Genomic DNA, 22014 nt, shown 5'->3' with positions numbered 1-22014 from the left:
GATATTACACAAGTAACAGCAGAACTTGATGGACAAATAAATCCATGTCGTCAGCAGCCTTTCTGGCTGTCCAAGGTTAGGTAACAGGCCATTAAAAACAACTTACATACTTACTCACGTGCCTTCTTAGCTTTTTGGAGTGAATTTTATAGTTAAACAAGTCCTTAGTCTGGGATTCCTGATGTGATTGTTTCTTTTTAATCAAGAATTGTACACACTAGAGAAAGAAGAACCTAATTTAGATTCTGATATTAATACATAAAACTCTGTTTTTAGTGTTCCTATTCCTAAACTGATGATGACAGTCACTAGAAATTATGTGAGAAAAAATTGCTTTCGGCCACTCCTTCACTGCTGTGGCAATATGCCCCTATTTCCTATCTCCAAGATAAATAACAGCTTTCTAATTATTAAAAAAAAAATATGTATCTGGATAAGATTATAGCGAAATTTGCATCAACTATTTTTTGTCCCTTATGCTCAGTCATGCTTGCGTGGAATTAAAATATTAGTAGCAGGATTCAAAACTGACTTCAGTGTGCAGAAAAAAAAAGTGTAAGGCAAAAGTTTTCCAGGAGACAGAATAATTTTGGCAGGCACAACAATCCTTTGGCAGAGATCCTGTCTATACTGCTGCGAAGATAAAAGCCCTTGAGGAACTCATATGTAAAGCCCTTTTTGCAAATGATTGTCCACTTAGTTATAGTAAAAGTGACCTTCAGATTATCTTTGACAGTTCCTGAAAGGAAACTGAATACCTTGGACTCATTATTAGCCTAAAAAAACTGAAGCCCTCATACAGCCTCATCAATAAAACTGAAGAACACTAGACACTTTACTCACGTTGGCATCTGAAGTGACTATTCCCTGGATCAAGAAATATCCAAAAAGACAAAAAGAAGTTACTCACCCTGTGAAGTAACGATTGTTCTTCGAGATGTGCCCCGTGGGTGCTCCACTCTAGGTGTCGGGTCCCATCCCGGCGCCGCGGCTCGGAGAATTTTCATAGCCATGCTCAGCCAGCCCGCGCATGCGCGCTCCTTCAAAGCGCCGTTCGCGCCTTTGATCAGCCGCGCGCAGGCTGGCAACCACCAGTTCCTCTCATCCGCTCAACTGAAAGAGATAAGAAAGAAATTCGGAGCGGGGAGGAATGGCGGGTTGTGGAGCACCCACGGGGCATATCTCAAAGAACAATCGTTACTTCACAGGGTGAGTAACTTCTTTCTCTTCTTCGAGCGGCCCCGTGGGTGCTCCACTCTAGGTGACTCCGGAGCAGTAACCAAAGAGTCCCGAGTGCTCCGAACTCAAATTTTTTTGATAACAATTAAGCACGACTAAGTACTGCCGTAGCCACCGAAGAATCCGAAGCAAAATGGTCAACTATAGCATAATGTTTCATAAAAGTGACATTAGAAGACCACGTTGCTGCCCTACAAATGTCCCGGAACGGGACTCCCTTCAGGTAGGCTGTAGTAGTGGAGACCGCCCTGGTGGAATGAGCTTTTGGAGGATACGGCAGGGATTTCCCCCGTATAGAATGGCACATAGATATGCATGAAACAATAAGTCTCGAGATATGCTGAGAGGTCAGTGGTTGGCCTCTAGAACGGTCTGCCAATGACACTATTAAACGGTCCGTCTTCCTAAAGTCCCATGTCCTATCAATATAAAATGCCAAGGCTCTTCTCACATCCAGCATATGTCATATTGCTTCTTGCGGCGAGGCATGAGGTTTAGGGAAGAAGCATGGTAGAACCACTGGTTCGTTAATATGAAATTCAGATGACACCTTCAGAATAAACGCTGGGTGAGCTCTCAACGTAACTGAGTCCTTAGAGAATATTGTATAAGGAGAGGAAGCCATAAACGCTGCTATCTCACTAACCCTACGAGCTGAGGTAAGGGCTAGGAGAAATAGAAGCTTGGTGGTAAGTATGCGTAGCGGGATAGTGGCTAGAGGCTCAAAGGGAGGCTGAGATAGAGTTTGCAATACTAGATCCAGATTCCACAAGGGTGGAGGGGGTCTTCGGGGTGGATTAAGGTTTGAGAGTCCCTTTAGGAATCTTTTTGTAGTAGGGTGTGCGAATATGGAGAAAGAATCGTCTATGTGATGAAAAGCATTAATAGCTGCCAAATGCACTTTTATGAAGCTATTGCCAATCCTTTATCATGGAGTTGCAAGATGTATTCCAATATACGCGGTAAAGGTGTGGAACAGGGATCAAGATTATTAGCCACACACCATGCCTAGAACCTGGACCACTTAGCTATATAAGTAGCTCGCGTAGACTCTTTCCTGCTATGTATCAGCACTTTCTTGACCCGCTGAGAACAGAGTTGTTCGAAACTGCTAAACCAACAAGCATCCATGCTGTGAGGTGCAGGATCTCGGGTTTTGGGTGATGTAGAGATCCTTTGTTCTGGGTCAAGAGATTCGGGAGTAGAGGTAGGGAGTACGGTGTCTTTACCGACATCTGATGGAGTATTGAGAACCAAGGCTGACGAGCCCACGCTGGGGCTACAAGAATTACTCGAGCCCCATCTAAGCTGATTTTTTTGAGAACCTTGGGTATTAGAATGACTGGGGGAAAAGCATACAACAGTGTCTGTCCCCAGTGAAGAAGGAAGGCATCTCCTAGTGACTGATGTCCTACTCCCGCTCTTGAACAATAGATGGGGCATTTCCTGTTGTTTTCTGTGGCAAACAAGTCTATTATTGGAAATCCCCACCAGACAGATATATGTTTAAAACCTCTGTGCAGAGTTCCCACTCGTGGTCGTGGGGAAAACGTCTGCTGAGTGAGTCCGCTACTAAATTGTTGGCGCCTGGAAGGTAGGATGCTACTAGAATAGTGTTGTTGTGAATACACCAATTCCATAGCCGAACAGCCTCCGCGCACAGGGAATGAGATCGGGCGCCTCCCTGTCTGTTGATATAAAACATGGTTGCCATGTTGTCTGTCATGATTCTGGTAGTTGTATCCTGTGTGTGAGACTGAAAATGTTTGCAAGCATGACGTACCGCCCGTAACTCGAGTATGTTGATATGCAGCATCATTTCTTGCGCTGACCAGCGACCTTGGATAGTCATGTTGTCCATGTGCGCCCCCCAACCCGTGAGGGAAGCATCCGTAGTTATCTGCCTTGTAGGCTGCGGGCGATGAAATGGGATGCCCGCGAGAAGATTGCTGGGTTTGACCCACCACTGAATAGAATCCCGTATATGCTGGGGTACCACCACCGATCTGTGGATACTGTTCTTTGCTGGGCTGTAGACCATGGCCAACCAATGTTGGAGGCAGCGAAAACATAACCTTGCGTTTTGTACCACTACGGTGGAAGCCGCCATATGGCCCATTAGCTGTAAACAGACGCATGTAAGAATTGTCGGAGCATGCGTGACCGTATGAACAAGATCTTGAATCGCCACAAAACGTTCCGACGGTTGGTATGCCCGTGCCACCGTTGAGTCGAGCCGTGCACCTATAAAAATCAGGTTTTGGCACGGAACTAATGATGACTTTTTTAGATTTATGAGAAGGCCCAGGGATGCAAACTGGCTGGATAATGTCTGCACCATATGACATGTCTCTGTATATGTTGGGCCCCTGTTGAGACAATCGTCCAAATAAGGGAATATTGTCACTCCTGTCCTGCGTAAATGGGCCGCCGCTACCGCTATAGTTTTGGTGAAGACCCTGGGGGCACATGCCAGTCCGAATGGTAGAACCGTGTACTGGAAATGTTCGTTCCCCAATTGGAATTGAAGAAAACGCCTGTGAGCCACGTGAATAGCTACGTGGAAATAAGCGTCCTGTAAGTCGAGGACTGCAAGCCAATCTCCTTTGTTCAACGACGGAATGATAGTTGCTAAGGTCACCATCTTCAATCGACACTTTCGAAGGTGACGGTTTAACTTTCGGAGGTCTAGAATGGGCCTCCAGCCTCCCGATTTCTTCGGTGCGAGGAAATACCGGGAATAAAAACCTTTTCCCCAAAATCGTTCGGGTACTCTCTCTATTGCCCCGATAGCGAGCAAACGGAGGACTTCTTGTTTCAGCAGTTGCTCGTGAGAAGGGTCCCTGAAAAGGGACGGGGTGGGTGGGGTGGGAGGGGGAATGGAGAGAAAAGGAATTGAGAGGCCGTACTGCACCACTTCTAGTACCCATCTGTCTGTGGTGATGTTGGACCACTGGTGGTAATATGATTTCAGTCGATGGTGGAAGAGATAAGAAGTGTCGTTTTCCGTGTTGATTGAGGAAGGCGTGCTTGCAACCTCGACAGGGAAGTCAAATCTGCTGTTTGGTTGAAGACTGGTTGGTTGAACGATTTTGCTGGGGTCGTTTCCGCTGAGGACGTTGCCTAGGGCGCTGATTTTCCGACGTGCGTGCCTGTTGTCTGGAAAAGTTCAAATCATATCTTCTCTGATAAGGGTAATAGCGCCTTCGTTTAAAATTGGGCATGTACATCCCCAGCATACGTAAGGTGGCACGAGAATCCTTGACCGAATGGAGAACCTCGTCAGTATTTGCTGCGAAAAGTTTAAGCTTATCGAAGGGGAGATCTTCAACTTTATTTTGCAACTCCTTCGGTGCTCCTGCGGATGAAAGCCATGACGACCTCCTCATTGCGACACAGCAGCTCGGGCCACGGCTATGGGTGTCGGCCACGTCCATTGCAATTTGCAATGCAGTACTATATGCTGCATATCCTTCCTGAACTATTGCTTTTAATAGTGGTTTCTTAGTGTCTGGAAGATGATGTAACAACTCCGCTAGCTTTGAATAATTATCAAAGTTGTGATTTGATAAATGAGCCGAGTAGTTAGCCATACGTAATAGGAGTGTGGCTGAAGAATAGACCTTTCTACCAAATAGATCTAACTTTTTATTGTCTTTATCTGGGAGCGCACTTTTGTACTGTGGTGCTTTGGTCCTTCGCTGCGCTGCGTCAACCACTAACGAATTGGGCTGAGGGTGGTTGAATAGAAAATCTAACCCCTTTGCCAGCACGAAATATTTCTTATCGGCTTTCTTATTCATAGGAGTAACCGATGTTGGAGTCTGCCATATCTCGTCCACCATTTCCATGATCACGTCGTCAATTGGTAAGGCGATCTTTGCACGCTGCTGTGGGCGGAGGTTCTTTAATAGGCGGTGTGCCTTCACCGGAACATCTGCCAGCTGTATTTCCTGCGTGCCTGCAACTCGTTTAATCAGGTCCTGGAACTGTTTTAGGTCGTCCGGTGGAGAAAATTCACTTGGGCAGATTGCCTCATCCGGTGATGAAGATGCACAGTCTGTTGGAGAAGTTTCTGGCTTGGGATCCTCTGTGTCAGACAGCTGCCCCTCTTCCAGGTCGGACTGATCCTGTTGGACAGATTGACTTATCGACGGAGGAGGTGAGTTTAATTGTTGTGGTTGTTGAGGTAAGTATTGTGTAATTGGTGATGGGCAGTTGCAGGAGGATCCCCTATGTGAAGATAATAGCTGCTCACGGTGTGTACCATCCTCGCACGAACGATAATAGTGACCGTAGTAGCGTTCAGAACATGATGGGGAAGAATGACGCAATGAGCGTGCACTACTGTGCTGAATGTAATAGACACGGTGTGGAGAGCGTCTAGAGGACCCATATCTAGATGACCGTCCCGGTGAACGAGATCGTGAATGGGATCGCTATGCTTCTAGATATACTGTGTCTCTGTAATTGCGCTGTCTGTATGTGAGACGGATCGGGGAGACACTATAGTTGCGATAACACGCACACCTTGGTGGCGATGGAGATGGTCCTGGTGAAAAAATTGGGGAGGCAGATCTGTCCCTCCCATGGGTTTTTGATAGTGCTTTTTTAGGTATTGAGGCACTGTCTGTTTCCAAGGCAACCGGGGAGCTCTGCACGGAATGAAAGCAGAGCGGTGCCGGGGAGATCAGCTGCAGGTGCTCTGCTGTCGGTGCCGGTAGAACACTCGTGCCGACATCGTTAAATCTGCCGGAGGCGCCATCTCAGAGACCTGAGCGCCTTGGTCCGGTGCCGTCAAAGCCGGTGCCATCACAAGCGGTGCCGCTGGAGCCCGCACCGCTGAAGTTAATGCCATTGCCCCCGGCACCGGCTTACTTGTCGGTTTCAGCGTTAGCGCTGCGTCGGGAGCTGGAGAAGCTGAAGCCAGTGCTACCAATGCCGGCGCTGAAGCAGCCCGAGCCCTCGGTATTTGCGATCCCATTGCCAGGGTCAGTAGAGTGTCGGGACTCCGCGGGGGTCCCATTGGGGGCTGCCAAAGCCCTTGAAGCTGCCGGAGGGAGGGAGGGAGCGAGTCGGGGACGGCTTCGCCCTCTTTGAAGTTGCCGGTCTGGGAGAAGCCGCTCTCCTTTTAGCCGTAGAAGTTTTTGTCGCGGCTGGAGAGGGTATGGGATCAGGTTGTAGAGCCTTATCAAAGGACATCATCCGAAGCTTTAACTCCCGCTCTTTGTGGGCTCTGGATGTGAGTTTGCAACAGTGGGTGCACTTTTGAGGGACGTGAGATTCGCCCAGGCACCTTATGCAAGCATCATGTCCATCGGCCACCGGCATAGCCTCCCAACAAACTGAACATTTTTTAAAACCAGGAGACCCCGGCATTGCTAAGGGCCGAATAGGGTGACCGGATGTTGTCAACCCAGGCTGTATTTATGCTGTTTGACAACTTCAGGTCCTTAGCGCTTAGCTGTAGCGTTGAAGCGCTGAAGAGAAAACCCCTTTTTTTTTTGATAGATCAATAAACTGTAGAACACGAACACGACTAAACCTAAAGAAACTATTTACACTGAAAGAACAACTACTAGTAATGCTACTGAAAACCGTAGATATAAGAACACAGGGAGCTCCGACCGCGACCTGAGACGGTTGAGAGGAACTGGCGGTTGCCAGCCTGCGCGCGGCTGATCAGAGGCGCAAACGGCGCTTTGAAGGAGCGCGCATGCGCGGGCTGGCTGAGCACGGCTATGAAAATTCTCAAAGGCGCGGCGCCGGGATGGGACCCGACACCTAGAGTGGAGCACCCACGGGGCCACTCAAAGAAGACGACAGCCTTTTGGAAGACTTTGCCACAGGGTACTCAACCAGCATGCTAGCTAACTGCGGGGTGGGAGGGGGAAGGCTGAGCTTTGGGGTATGGATCCAGGCAAGCCGGGGGCCGCATCCAGCAACATGGGTTTGGGGGGAGGAGGGGAAGACTGAAATTCAAGGTTTAAGGCCAGATTAACTCATCTGGAGTTCCAGGGGTAGTGGATTTTGTGGGCCCACCGTAAGCTCTGGGATGGAGCCAAAAATGAGGAGTCCAAGTGTGTGGGACAGAGCAACCAGAAAGTGGGACAGGGATGGGGATGCAGGATCTGGGTGGGAGGTAGGGTGCAGGAGCAGGCTGTGGATAGGTATCTGACCAGAGGGAGAAGGCAGGGTGCGGGTGGGTGTCTGCCAAGTGGAAGGGGGCAGGAGCAGGCTGGGTGTGCAGGGTCTTACTGGCACTTACTTTTTTTTCCCCCTAGTGTCTGTCACGGGATTTATTCATTGTAATGCTCACTCCTCTGTGGCAGCCAGCCGCTGCTCCACACGGGTCACTGAATAAGTTAGCAGCCCGAGGGCCGAGTTTGGATCACAGGGAACCCTGACGGGGGGCCTGGGCAAGCTAGCCAGGATCCAACCCACTGGCACCAGGAAGACGGCAAGGTGGACCAGTGTGCAGAGCAGCAGGGACATGGCCATGGCAGCAGTGAGTCCTTCACAGGCAAGATGGTGGCCGGGTCTGCTTTTGCGCGCGCGCATACACACACACACACACACTTACTTCTCAGGCTTCCTGTCCCAGGCATGGCTTCCTGCTGCTCCATGGTCTGGATTCTGGCCAATGGAGCAGTGGGAAAAGCCTGCGGGTAGCGTGCTGGTTGCTGCTTTGTTCCTCCAGTCAGGGGAGGAGGAGTGTGCACATGGAGCCATTTGTAGTTCCGGATTTTTGTCCCATCACACAGAGAGGCTCGGGGCTTTCTCCACCTCCATACCCCTCTGCAGAAAGCCGGCACTGGAGCCAATCTTGCAAGGGGCATTAGCCTGTGGCACCAGTGCGGGCTCCCCACTGCAAAGGGGGAATAAAGGTGGGCTGAGCTTGAGTTGCATGCCGTATTTGGCTCCTAAGCGAGCCATAGGCTGCCCAACCCTACTCTATGAATTTATCTAGGATTTTTTTAAACCTTATAGCCTTGATCTTTACAACATTCCGTAGCAATGAGTTTCATACGTAGATTGTATGTTGTGCGAATAAACATTTTTTTCTGCTTGTTTTAAACCTGCTGCCTATTAATTTCATGTGGTGACCCCTCGTTCTTGTTTTCAGAAATAATAATGCTTCCTTATTTACTTTTTCCACATCAGTCTAATTTAATAGACCTATCATATCTCCACTTAGTCATTTCCTTTTCAAGCTGAAAAGTCCCAATCTTATTAGTCTCTCCTCATGTCGAAGCCGTTCCATACCCATAATAATTTTTTTGTCCTTTTCTGAATCTCTTCCAAATCAAATACACACTACAAGCTTTGTTATCTGGCACTTGAATATCTGGAAAACTTGGTTAACTGGCATATGTCTCAGATGACAACACAATTTCTCCTTCAGTTAACCAGAAAAATTCCAATAGCCATCCAGCATCATTTTTGGACATTTTCCAGTGCTTGCGGAAGTCAAGTTTATAAACTTGAGACAGTAAAGCTTGTTCATGTAATACCATTATCGGATATTATTTAACACGATGCAACTATGACTAGCACATAGTGAAAAATCCATGAACAATCTGTGTGAAGCTCGAGTAATCTGCACATTTGATTAACCAGCAACCCTCAGTCCCTATGAATGCCAGACACAGTTTGTACCGTATCTTTTTTTAGATGGTGCAACTAACTCTGCACTCTATATTCAAGATGTGGACATACGATGGATTAATAGAGAGTCAATATGATATTATCTGTCTCATTATCTATCAGTTTCCTAATGTTTCCCAACACTGTTAATTTTTTGATTGCCAGTGCACACTGTGTGGCTGTTTTCAGATAATTATCCACAATGACTCCAAGATCTCTTTCTTGAGTGGTAACAGCTAATTCAGACTCCATCATTTTATATGTATAGTTGGGATGTATATGTTTCCCAATGTGCATTATTTTGCATTTATCAACACAGAATTTCATCTGTCATTTGGTGTCCAGTCACCTAGTTTTGTGAGATCCTTCTGTACCTCTTCACAGTCTGCCTGATACTTAACTATCTTGAGAAGTTTTGTATCATCTGTGAATTTTGCCACCTCACCAATGGCTTCTTTCTCCAGATAATTTATGAATGGTCCCTGTACAGACCTCTTGGGGACACCACTGCTTACCTCTCTCCAGACTGAAAACTGATATTCACTGTGTCCTATTTTTAACCAGTTACTGATCAGTGAGATGACCCTCCTTCCTATCAAATGACAGCTTAGTTTGCTTAAGACCCTTTGGTGAAGGAGCTTGTGAAAGGCTTCCTGAAAACCTAAGCATATTATATCACCTGGATCAAGTCTGTACATATACTTGTTGATCCTTCAAAAGAATTATAATATATTGAGCTGTTACTTCACTTTAGAATCACTGCCTCTGCCAGTCAGTCGCCATCCCCATAGCAGTGCTTGGGATTCTTCCACCCCAAGCGCACTTATCTTTGTTAAACCTCATCAGATTTCTTTTAGCTCAATCCTCCAATTTATCTAGGTCACTCTGGACCTTATCTATCTCTCTTCCCCATCTTAGTGCCATCTACAAACTTGCTGAGGGTACAATTCATCCCCTCATCCAGGTCATTAAAGATGTTCAACAAAACCGGCCCCAGAACTGACTCTTGGGGCACTCCACTTGATACTGACTGCCAGCCAGACTGGTTATGCACTCACTACCCATTGAGCCCAACAATCTAGCCAATTTTCTATCCACCTTACAGTCCATTTATCCAATCCATACTTCTTTAACTTGCTGGCAAGAATACTGTGGGAGACCCTATCTAAAGCTTTGCTTAGGTCAAGGTATATAAATGTCCACAGCCTTTCCCATATCCACAGAGTCAGTTTCCTTGTTGGCACAGAAGGCAATCTGGTTGGTCAGGTATGACTTGCCCTTGGTGAATCCATGTTGCCTATTCCTGATCTCTTTCCTCTCTTACAAGTGCTTCAAAATGGTTTCCTTGAGGATCCCCTTCATGATTTTTCCAAGGAGCGAGGTGAAGCTAACTAGTCTGTATTTTCCCTGGATTTTCCTTTTTTAAAGATGGGCACTACATTTGCCTTTTTCCAATTGTCCAGGACCTCCCCCGAACACCACAAAGTTTTCAAAGACAATAGCCAATGGCTCTGCAATCACATCAGCCAACTCCCTTAGCACCTTCAGATGCATTAGATCCAGCCCCAAGGATTCTTTCTCCAAAGAGGGCTCCCCACCTCCTTCCCATACTGTGCTGCCTAGCGCAGCAATCTGGTAGATGACCTTGTCTGTGAAGACAGAGGCAAAAAGCACTGAGTACTTCAGCTTTTTCCACATCATGTCACTAGGTTACCTCCCTCATCCAATAAGGGTCCCTGACCTTTCCTGACCACCTTCTTATTCCTAACATGCCTGTAGAAACCTTTCTTGTTGCCTTGACAGAAACCAAGTTGACTCTTCCCCAACAAATCATGTTTATCCATATGTTTGATAATTCTGTTCTTCATTATAGTTTCAATCAATTTGCCTGGTACTGAAGAGAGATGTACTGGTCTTAATTGCCAAGATTGCTTCTGGAGCCTTTTTTTAAAATTGGCGTCACATTAACTATCCTCTAGTCATCTGGTACAGAAGTGGATTTAAGTATAAGTTACATACATATCACAGTGAATAGTTCTGCAATTTCGCATTAGAGTTCCTTCAGAATGCTTGGGTCAATGTCACCTGGTCCTGGTGATTTATTACTGTTTAGTTTATCAGCTTATTCATAAATATCCTCTAGTGCACTTCAATCTGGGACAGCTCACCAGATTTATCATCCAAAAAGAATGGTTCAGGTTTGGGAATCTCCCTGTCAGCCTCAGCTGTGAAGACCAAAGCAAAGAATCCATTTAGTTTGTCTGTAATGGCCTTATCCTGCCTGAATATCCCTTGAGCATCTCAACTGTCCACTGGCCCGCACTGTTGTTTGGGGAGGTGTAGGGCTTTTGATTTACTTTTTTATGCTATTCCTCTGAGTCTTTATTTAACTGTTCTTCAAATTCTCTTTTTCCTCCCTTTGGTCTTCCTAATTGTATTTTTACACTTTACTTGCCAGAGTTTGTGCTCCTTTCTATTTTCCTCACTAGAACTGAATGTCCACTTTTTAAAGGATGCCTTTTTACCTTTAACTGCTTACTTTACTTTGTTGTTCAGCTATGGCAGCACTTCTTTGGTGTTCTTACCATGTTTAATTTGGGTTATAAATTTAAACTGAAGTTCTATTATGGTGGGTGCATAACTGGCTGGATAACTATTCCCAGAGAGTAGTATTTAACGGTTCACAATCCTTCTGGAAAGGAGTAACAAGTGGGGTTCCCCAGGGTGTCTGTTTTGGGACCAGTTCTGTTCAATAATCTTCAGCAACAATTCCGATATCGGCATACAGAGTACGCTTATTAAGTTTGCAGATGATACCAAGTTGGGAGGGGCTGCAACTGCTTTGGAGGATAAGGTCATCATTCAAAATGATCTGGACAAATTGGAGAAATTGTCTCAGGTAAACAGGATGAAGTTTAATAAGGACAAATGCAATATGCTCCACATAGGAAGGAACAATCAGTTTTACACATACGGAATGGGAAGCAACTGTCTAGGAAGGAGTACGGCAGAAAGGGATCTAGGGGTTATAGTGGATCACAAGCTAAATATGAGTCAACAGTGTGACGCTGTTGCAAAAAAAAACCCAACATGATTCTAGAATGCATTAACGGGTGCGTTGTGAGCAAGACATGAGAAGTCATTCTACCGCTCTATTCTGCGCTGATTAGGCCTCAGTTGAAGTATTGTGTCCAGCTCTGAGCACCACATTTCAAGAAAGATGTGGAGAAATTGGAGAAGGTCCAGAGAAGAGCAACAAGAATGATTAAAGGTCTAGAACAGTGTTTCCCAAACTATGGGCCGAGGCACAGTACCGGGCCACAGGAAAAAAATACCGGGCCTCAGTGTGGCTGCCGGGAGGAGAGCGAGGCGGGGCGGGCTGGGAGAAAGTGGGGGAGGGGAGAGAACCAGACACCAGGAAGCAGGGTTGGGGGCAGCAAGGCTGTCCACTGGATATTGAGACAGGCAGGCAACCGAAACAGGGCTAGCTGGGGGATAGGGAAGATCAGGAGGAGGTGGAGGAAGACTTGAGAACCAGCCGCTGGAAGAAGGGCTGGATGGTGCAGCTGGGCTAGCCACAGGAGATTGGGAGGAGAAGCGGGGGGAGAGGGGGCGAATCGGCCAGCAGGAAGCAGGATTGACCTGGGCACATGGGTGAGTCTGGCCCTGGGGATTCCATTTTGCCCGCCCCACCCCCCGCCCCCCATACCCTCCCTCGAGTAGTTGCAAACTGCCTGGCTGGTAGACACACTCATGCAGCATGAGCACTTCTACCAGCCAGGTAGTTCACAGCTACAGACTGATACACTTAATAATACTAAAACTTACCTAATTAAATGTCCAGTATTTTCTCAATTTGTTTCCCGGACAGAACCCTCAAATATCGGATGGTCCGGTACAAAACTGGACACCTGGCAACCCTACCCTTCCTTACACCCTCCCTCCTAACCAGATACCCTACCCCCAATCTCCTCCTGCTTCCTTGAGTGCCCATGCGGCACCGGGTCCTCCAAGCCCTGGCCCACGCTGGACGGAGGATGCAGCTGGGTGAAACACTGAAAATTTATTCATTTTTAATTCTTTTTTTTTTTTTTTTTAATAGCTGTTTATATTATTGGGCTACAAAAAACAGTACTGAAGAAAAATGGGTTCCAACTAAAGTAAAAAGTTTGGGAAACCCTGGTCTAGCCAGCTTTCTATCCATCTTACAGTCCATTTATCCAATCCATATTCCCTTAACTTGCTGGCAAGAATATTGTGGGTGACCTTATCAAAAGCTTTGCTAAAGCTGGCACTGGGGGCTTTGGGAGGACCAGAAACAACTTATTTGAATATCCATCATTTGCTTAATGAATATGCAAATATGCAAATGAATGTTACCAATCCTCCAAAAGCTTGTGAATGGATTTACTTGTCCCCATGTCAAAAAGTTTAGGAACCTCTGATCTAGAGAGCATGACCTATGAAGGAAGACTGAAAGAATCGGGCTTGTTTAGTTTGGAAAAGAGAAGACTGAGGGGGAACATGATAGTGGTTTTCAGGTATCTAAAAGGGTGTCACAAGGAGGAGGGAGAAAACTTGTTCTTTCTGGCCTCTGAGGACAGAACAAGAAGCAATGGGCTTAAACTGCAGCAAGGGAGGTTTAGGTTGGACATTAGGAAAAGGTTCCTAACTGTCAGGGTGGTTAAACTCTGGAATAAATTGCCTAGGGTGGTTGTGGAATCTCCATCACTGGAGATATTTAAGAGTAGGTGAGATAAAGGTCTATCAGGGATGGTCTAGACCAGTGGTCCCCAACGCGGTGCCCGCGGGTGCCATGGCGCCCGCTGGGGCATTTATATGCGCCTGCCGAACCATCTGGGCCGGCCCCAACCCTAGCACACGGTACATGCGTGGTGCCGGCCCCGGGCACAGGGCACGTGGGCGGCCCCTGCTCTGGGCGCACGGTACATGCGCGGTGCTGTACCCGGGCGCGTGGGTGGCCGCACCCCCAGACGCATGGCGCGTGAGCAGCCCCACCCCTGGACACCTGGTAGCCCCTAAAGGTTGGGGACCACTGATCTAGACGGTACTGGGTCCTGCCATAAGGGCAGGGGACTGGACTTGATGATCTCTCCAGGTCCCTTCCAGTCCTAGTATTCTGATTCTATATTACCACTGTCTAATAGGATTTTCTGTAATTTATTTCAGCAACTACCTGTCCATTCAAACAAATCTATGCTTTTCCAGTAGAAAGCAAAGGTTCATACAGAACCAAACTATGTAATACTACCTTGCTTCTGATCATGTTGTAACAGCCTTTAGTGCAGTGCATTTGTTTTTAAGGCTCACTTAGCAACTGTTTCTAATACACAATGGTCTGAGTAAACATATAAATATTTGGAACAGAAATTTAAACAATCCTTTTAAACCTGTAAACATTTACCAACTTTGCACCAACAATTAACCCCAAAACACCCCACAATCCCAAACTGCTCGCCTTCAAAAAAAAAAAAAAAAAAAAAAAAAAAAGAGTTGGCATATCACTGTACTTCATTTATTGGAAGGAAACTCTCCCTACAAGGTAACACTGTATTCGCAAATAGAAATTTATACTTTTAATATGACCATGGTGTCCTGAATAAACTAAGCTTTACAGCTGCTATACTAATTTTGAGACTTTCAGTAGACCGATATTTGAACAGCATCGATTTGCTTCTTTTCAACTATAACTCTACATAAGACAAAGTTAAATGTGATTGTTAGACTCCTAAAATGTTCATATATTCGGGTTTTTTTTAATTCCTGAATTTAAATATTGGAAATCTATAGCTTGGTGCAATACTGTAATCCTATGCCAACAAAACAACTTGAAATTGTGAAACAGATAGAATTCTTTGTGTGTTTCAATAAATTACTTAAAAAGTGTAAAATATTACTAAAAATACAAACACATTTTACAACATGTTTTAAGTGTACCAGGCCACGAAACTTTCTTTACTTGTAGAAAATTTTACTTGCCTAACACGAAGATGTTGAGCAAGGGGCCTAACACAACAGCATACTGTGAAAATATACAGAAGACAGAACACCGGTCTCATCACCACCAGAAAACCAATTCAGGAGGGTTCTTGAATACATAGGATTAAGCACATTCTTAAACATTTTGTTGAACCCAAAGCCCAGATTCACAAGCACTTACAAGACTTTTCTGGATTATCTCTATGTAATAGGGATGTCAACATGTAGTCAGCTACATGATTAACCAATAAGCCTAGGTTTATCTATTAATCCTGTAGACTATATGCACTCCCCCTCTTGCTGCCTCTGATACACAGGCAGCAAGGTGGTGGGGGAAGTGGAAGCCAGTGCCCATGAGGACCCAGCTTTTAAGCCAGCTTCTCACAAGCACCGAATCCCACCGAGCTTCAGCACCAGTGAGCATAAGGAGTAGGGATGTTAAATATCGGTTAATTGAATACTAGATTAACCTTGTGAATTCTTATTGGTTACACGACTATTCTATAGTCCCCCAAGACAAGGCCAGCAGCCAGTGCACTCCAGACCCACTCCTGGGGAGACCCTGCCACCCTGCACTGCTACCTCTGTGGGGTACCAGGTAGGAGCTGGTCCGCAAGGGGAGCTAGTTTAAAAACCAGCTCCCCTCGTGGACCAGCTGCCTGTCACCCCGTGCTGCTGCCTCTGATACAGACTATCTCAGATTCAATGTTCTGTGTCTTGCTAGCTCACCAGCTATACTCTCCACACAGCCTGTTGAGCCGTAGAAAGGAAGTGTGAAGGATGCGGGGGCCCTGGACTGGCAATGAGACAAAGTTGGCACAGAAAGAGATCTCTGATTCTTTGCTCTGACAGGTCAGCACGTGAAGGACTCCACCACCATCACTGCCTTGGTTCCTTGGCACCTGAGAGCCAAGTGTATCAGCATAAAGACACTGGTGCTTGAAAGATTTTCCCACCATGGAGAAGCTAGAAGCCACAGATGACTATGAAGGTCTATCACTCCTCTTCTGTATCCCCTCTCCCCTTGTCACCAGACATCTTTAATCACTGGTGAACTACATGTCAAAAGGTTGAATACATTATCCAGAGCTTAGGGAGAAGGGGCATGGTTGGATCCCTGTTCCCATATATCCCCACTTTCTGCCTTTGTCAGTAATCTCACCCACCAATACCACAGCTGCCCAATCCCCAGGAACATCATAGAAATACATAGATACACAGAATCATAGAACTGGAAGAGACCTCAGAAGGTCATCAAGTCCAGCCCCCTGCTCTAGGCAGGACCAATTCCAACTAAATCAACCCGGCCAGGGCTTTGTCAAGCCGAGACTTAAACACCTCTAGGGATGGAGACTCCACTATTTCCCTAGGTAACCCATTCCAGTGCTTCACCACCCTCCTAGTGAAATAGATTTTCCTAATATCCAACCTGGACCTCTCCCACCACAACTTGAGACCATTGCTCCTTGTTCTACCATCTGTCACTACTGAGAACAGCCTCTCTCCATCCTCTTTGGACCCTCCCTTAAGGAAGTTGAAGGCTGCTATCAAATCCCCCCTCACTCTTCGCTTCTGCAGACTAAACAAACCCAAGTCCCTCAGCCTCTCCTCATAAGTCATATGCTCCAGCCCCCTAATCGTTTTGGTTGCCCTCCGCTGGACCCTCTCCAATGCGTCCACATCCTTTTTGTGTGTGGGGGGGGCCAGAACTGGACACAATACTCCAGATGCGGCCTCACCAAAGCCGAATAAAGAGGAATGATGACATCTCTGGATCTGCTGGCAATGCTCCTCTTAATGCAACCTAATATGCCATTAGCCTTCTTGGCTACAAGGGCACACTGTTGACTCATATCTAGCTTCTCAACCACTGTAACCCCCAGGTCCTTTTCTGCAGAACTACTACTTAACCGGTTGGTCCCCAGCTTGTAACTATGCTTGGGATTCTTCCGTCCCAAGTGCAGGACTCTACACTTGTCCTTGTTGAACCTCATCAGATTTCTTGTGGCCCAATCCTCCAATTTGTCTAAGTCATTCTGTACCCTATCTCTGCCCTTAAGGGTATCTACCTCTCCCCCCAGCTTAATGTCATCCACAAACTTGCTGAGGGTGCAATCCATCCCCTCATCCAGATCATTAATAAAGATATTGAACAAAACCGGTCCTAGAACCGAACCTTGAGCACTCCGCTAGAAACCGACCGCCATCCTGACATCGAGCCATTGATCACTACCCGCTGGGCCCGGCCTTCTATTGTGGGAGACTGTATCAAAAGCCTTGCCTCTCTTGCTACGCGTCGGGATGGTTTCTTTCTGTGCCTTCAATAAGGCTCCTTTAAAATACTGCCAGCTGTCCTGGACTCCTTTCCCCTTCGTGTTAACATCCCAGGGGATTCTGCCCATCAGATCTCGGAGGGAGTCAAAATCTGCTTTTTTGAAGTCCAAGGTGTGTACTTTACTACTCTCTTTTCTTCCTTTGGTCAGGATCCTGAAATCTACCATCTCATGATCACTGCTTCCCAGGTTGTCACCCTCCTCCACTTCCCCTATTAGTTCTTCCCTGTTTGTGAGCAGAAGGTCAAGCTGCGCATGGCCCCTGGTCGGATCCTTCAGCACCTGTATCAAGAAGTTATCCCCAACATTCTCCAAAAACTTCCTGGATTGCCTGTGTACTGCCGTATAGGTTTCCCAGCAGATGTCAGGGTGATTAAAGTCCCCCACGAGAACCAGAGCCTGCGATCTCGAAGCTTCACTCAGTTGTCCGAAGAAAGCCTCATCTACCTCATCCACCTGATTCGGTGGCCTGTAGCAAACACCAACCACAACATCAAGGCTGTTGTTTGCTCCTTTAAACTTAACCCATAGACTCTCAACAGGTTTTTCTCCCTCATTATACTGGAGTTCAGAGCAATCGTAGTGCTCTCTTACATATAGTGCAACTCCTCCTCCTTTTCTCCCCTGCCTGTTGTTCCTGAACAGTCTATACCCTTCCATGACAGCAGTCCAGTCATGCGAGTCATCCCACGAAGTCTCTGTTATCCCAATTAAATCATATTTCTTGGTCTGGGCCAGGGCCTCCAGTTCTTCCTGTTTGTTGCCCAGGCTTCTCGCATTAGTGTACAAACACTTCAGGTAACCAGTTGATCGTCCTATCTTCTCCATTTGAAACATGGGTCCTCCTTTCTTGCCCCTTCCTCTCTGCATTTCTTCCCGGTATCCGACTTTCCCAGTCCCCTCAGGGTTTTGGTCACCGTCCCCTGACGAACCTAGTTTAAAGCCCTCCTCACTAGGTTTGCAAGCCTGCCCACGAAGATGCTCCTTCCTCTCTTCATTAGGTGGATCATGGGGAATCAAGGGGGACAGGATAAACAGCCATGTAGCATCAGCCTAGGGACTTAAGCAGTAATGTGTAATGATTGGAGAGAATGCTGAAGGTACGTATGTACAGGCTGGGGAAGCCACATGTTGAAATGCCACATTCTAGTGCATCACATTGGGAGAGGACTTTCGTGAACCACTCAAGTTCATAAGGACAGAGTTCCCCTCTGCTTTGCTTCTCTCAGAGTAGGTCCCCTGTGTATTTATCCATCCCCTCTCATACAACTCAGCTCCATTTTAGTACTGCCTCACTTCTCAACATTCTCACACCCCCCACTTCCCTGCTACACCTTTGGATACATCTAAAAGGTGTTTGACATTGGAAGAATTTGAGCATCTCACAATGGGGAATATGTTCTGTAATGCCAACACCAAACCTGGATTTGGGCTTAGATTACTAATCTAAGCAATAATGCTTTATAAACACCCGTATACAACTATGCAACTGCTCTGCTAATCTTGATAGAAACAGATCTGATACTTGCCTACCCAAACTACTCGGCCCTGAATGGGATGAGCCTTAACATGACCTTCAAGCTACAGACCTGTCAAACTGCAACAGAGAGCCAAAGCCAGGAAGTCATTTAGATGAGAATCATAGAATTACAGAACACCAGAACTGGAAGGGACCTCAAGAGGTCTTCAAGTCCAGTCCCCTGGCTTCACAGCAGAACAAGCACCATCTAGATCATCCCTGATAGAGGTCTAATTTGTTCTTAAATATTTCTAGTGATGGAGATTGCACAAACTCAGTAGGCAATTTATTCCAGTGATCAATCACCTAGTAAGGGAGCTTTTCCTAATGATCAACCTAAGCCTCCCTTGCTGCAATTTAAGCCCATTCCTTCTTGTCCTATCATCAAAGGTTAAGGAGAATAATTTTTCTTCTTCTTCCTTGTGACTCCCTTTCAGGTATTTGAAAGCTGCTAACTTTAACAGAGGGAGGGATAGCTCAGTGGTTTGAGCAGTGGCCTGCTAAACCCAGGGTTGTGAGTTCAATCCTTGTGGAGGCCATTTAGGGATTTGGGGCTAAAATTTGTCAGATGGTTACTTGGGTCCTGCTATGAAGGCAGGAGACTGGACTTGATGACCTTTCAAGGTCCCTTCCAGTTCTAGGAGATATGTTAAATTTAAATTAATGGAGATTGCCTATCTCCTCTCAGTCTTCTCTTTTCCAAACTCAAAAAAACAGTTCTTTAGGTCTTCCCTCATAGCTCATGTTTTCTAGACCTTGAATCATTTTTGTTGCTCTTCTCTGGACCCTCTCCAATTTCTCCACTTCTTTCCTGAAATGTGGTACCCAAGGTTATCTGATTAATAGCAGAAACTACTTCATTGGGATGAAGTGAAAAAGAAGAGGAAGAAGATTCTAGGGACATTCTAGGGACTCTAATACACTCCAGCTAAAACTCTGTAAATAGTGTCACATCAAGCATCTAAAAAAACAATTTACTAACATAGGAATGCTGGTGGGGGGGGGAATCATTTGTATGGCAATTAGCGTAGGAAAAGGCAAGTTTATTGCCAACTTTGGAAGAAATGAAGGGCAAAAACGTTTGGTATATTATGGCAAAGATCTAGTCAATGGAGGATTCTAACAACACAGTGGAATATTTCAATTATCTATAGCTGCCATAGCTACATACATTTACACACTGCAGCCCAAAACAGGAACTGTATCTACGGCACCACAAACACTTGACAAATCTCTGTTGCATTGGTTCCTGTGGGTAACACTGGCACCCTGCAGCAGGAGCTGCTATAAACAGAAAGTTGGCACAGGAGTATTAAGGGGGCACAAACTCACCCTTGCCCAACAGCTTCATCAGAGAAACCAGCCCTTCAAAACATGTCTGCAGCATCAACTTAACTTTGCATACAATAGCACAAGATGGACCAGTCATTAAAGCCTGAAGTTCCCTACTCTATGAATTCAAAACAGTAGCTCTTGGGGGGGGGGGGGGGAAGAAGTGCACAAAACTTGAGTTCTCAAACTGGCTCAGAAAGCATTTAATGTTTTTTGTCATATAAGATCTATGGGCATTTTTAAAAAATATTTAATGCATCAAGCCCATAGCATGTTATAAGAGATTGTAGATAATCTGAAACACATTTGATGCATTTGTGATAGACTGAAATAGCTACTGACTATCAACTAAGAAAAAGACAGGTTTATCTCAGAAGAGTGAAAATGACAGGAAGTTTTTGTGCATGAGGTACCTAAATAGCACCAGCATTTGATTCCCTGGATGCAGCAGAATACCAGTTCTGGTGCCATCACACTAGGACAGACTGGTGTGACTACAAAGTGATGCAGGTATGGAAGGATTAGCAGCAGCTGCAAAACTTACATGTGCAGAAGGCCACTTTCATGGAACTTTGTGAATGGTTTTCCCCCACCCTGAAGCACACAAAATCCAGAATGAGACCAGATCTGACCGGGGAGAAGCACATGGCAATTGCCCTGTGGAAGCTTGCCAAACCAGACAGCTACCTGTCAGTTGGGTATCAGTTTGGAGCAAGGAAATCTACAGTGAGGGCTACTGTTATACAAATAGATAGCAATCAATGCCATACTGCTATGGAGGGCAGTGACTCTGAGAAACGTGGATACCACAGTGGAGGGCCTTGCAGCAACAGAGTTCCCTAACTGTGGTGGTGCAACAGACAGTATTCACCTCCCCATTTTGCTACCTGCCCGCCTTGCCAAGGAATACATAATCCACAAAGGGTATTTCTCAATGGTACTGCACACACTGGTGGATCACAAAGGCTGTTTCACCGACATCAACATGGGATGGTCAGGAAAGGTGCATGACACGCGCATCTTTAGGAACTCCTGTTAGCAAAGCTGCAAGCTGAAACTTTCTTCCAAGACTGAAAAATTAAACATCAGGGCACTGAAATGCCAATAGTGATCCTGGGAGATTCAGTTTATCTCTTGCTCCTGTGGCTTATGAAGCCAAACAACGTTCAGCCTGGAGTATAGTAAGGAGGAGTTCAATTACAGGCTGAGCAAGTGCAGAAGTCAAAAGACCAAGTACAACATTGAGTCGAGGTGGTATTGCTCATAATTTACTATCTGAGAAAGTTTGTTCAAGAACTCCACATACATGAGAAGAGCTAGGACTACCAATCACATTTAGTATACAACTTCTTCTTGTCATAGCTTAAAACAATATAAAGGTTTGGTTGTGCCAGGAAAAGGGAATGTGGCTGGAATGGGAATGTTTCTCAGAAAACCCTATAGAAAAAGAGACAGAATCAACACATAGGTGATATGGGCTGGCTGGCTGAGGGTACCCTGTCCTCCCCATCCCCATGTCCAGGACTGCTCCAACTCAGAGCCTCCCACTCGCCAGGCATCCTTTAGGGACAGCAGGGGTGGAGGGAAGGAAGGGGCTGAAGCTCCTCCTCACCCTATTCAGATTCATACATGGACATTGCTGGCTGTTCCCATTCGTAAGGGAGCAATGGGAAAGTGCACAATTTGCTGCATTCCTCACTTTGGCTGGGGAGTACAGGGGGCAGACAAACCTAGACCTGCCCCATGCTTCCCTCCCTGGCTGTGCCCACCACTGGAGCCGCACCGACTATGGAGACTCACTTCTCACCTGAGCCCAAGCTGTTGAAGCTGCTGCGGTGAGTGAGGGCTGGGGATAGTCCTCTTTCCATGATGCAGTCGGCATTCTGAACCCCTCATCCCCAGCCCCACGCCAGAGCAATGATTTAAATCAGTGGTCCCCAACCA

The 22014-nt window shown here is 46.3% G+C and overlaps 2 protein-coding genes across 4 annotated transcripts in view; one reads left to right on the top strand and one right to left on the bottom strand.

Moving 5' to 3' along the window:
* Positions 1–22014, bottom strand: part of HIPK3 (homeodomain interacting protein kinase 3) — a 161394-nt gene that overhangs the window by 123050 nt on the left and 16330 nt on the right. The window lies entirely within an intron of this gene.
* The window catches only part of LOC112547854 (uncharacterized), a 40236-nt gene continuing 38907 nt past the window's right edge, over positions 20686–22014 (top strand). The window contains exon 1 of the mRNA XM_075928787.1: positions 20686–20796. Within this exon, the coding sequence (XP_075784902.1) occupies positions 20686–20796 (111 nt within the window). The remainder of the gene's footprint in view (positions 20797–22014) is intronic.

The sequence above is a fragment of the Pelodiscus sinensis genome, chromosome 4, assembly GCF_049634645.1.
Source record: "Pelodiscus sinensis isolate JC-2024 chromosome 4, ASM4963464v1, whole genome shotgun sequence".
NCBI classification, from domain to species: Eukaryota; Metazoa; Chordata; order Testudines; family Trionychidae; genus Pelodiscus; species Pelodiscus sinensis.
This window is presented reverse-complemented; position numbering and strand designations above follow the sequence as displayed.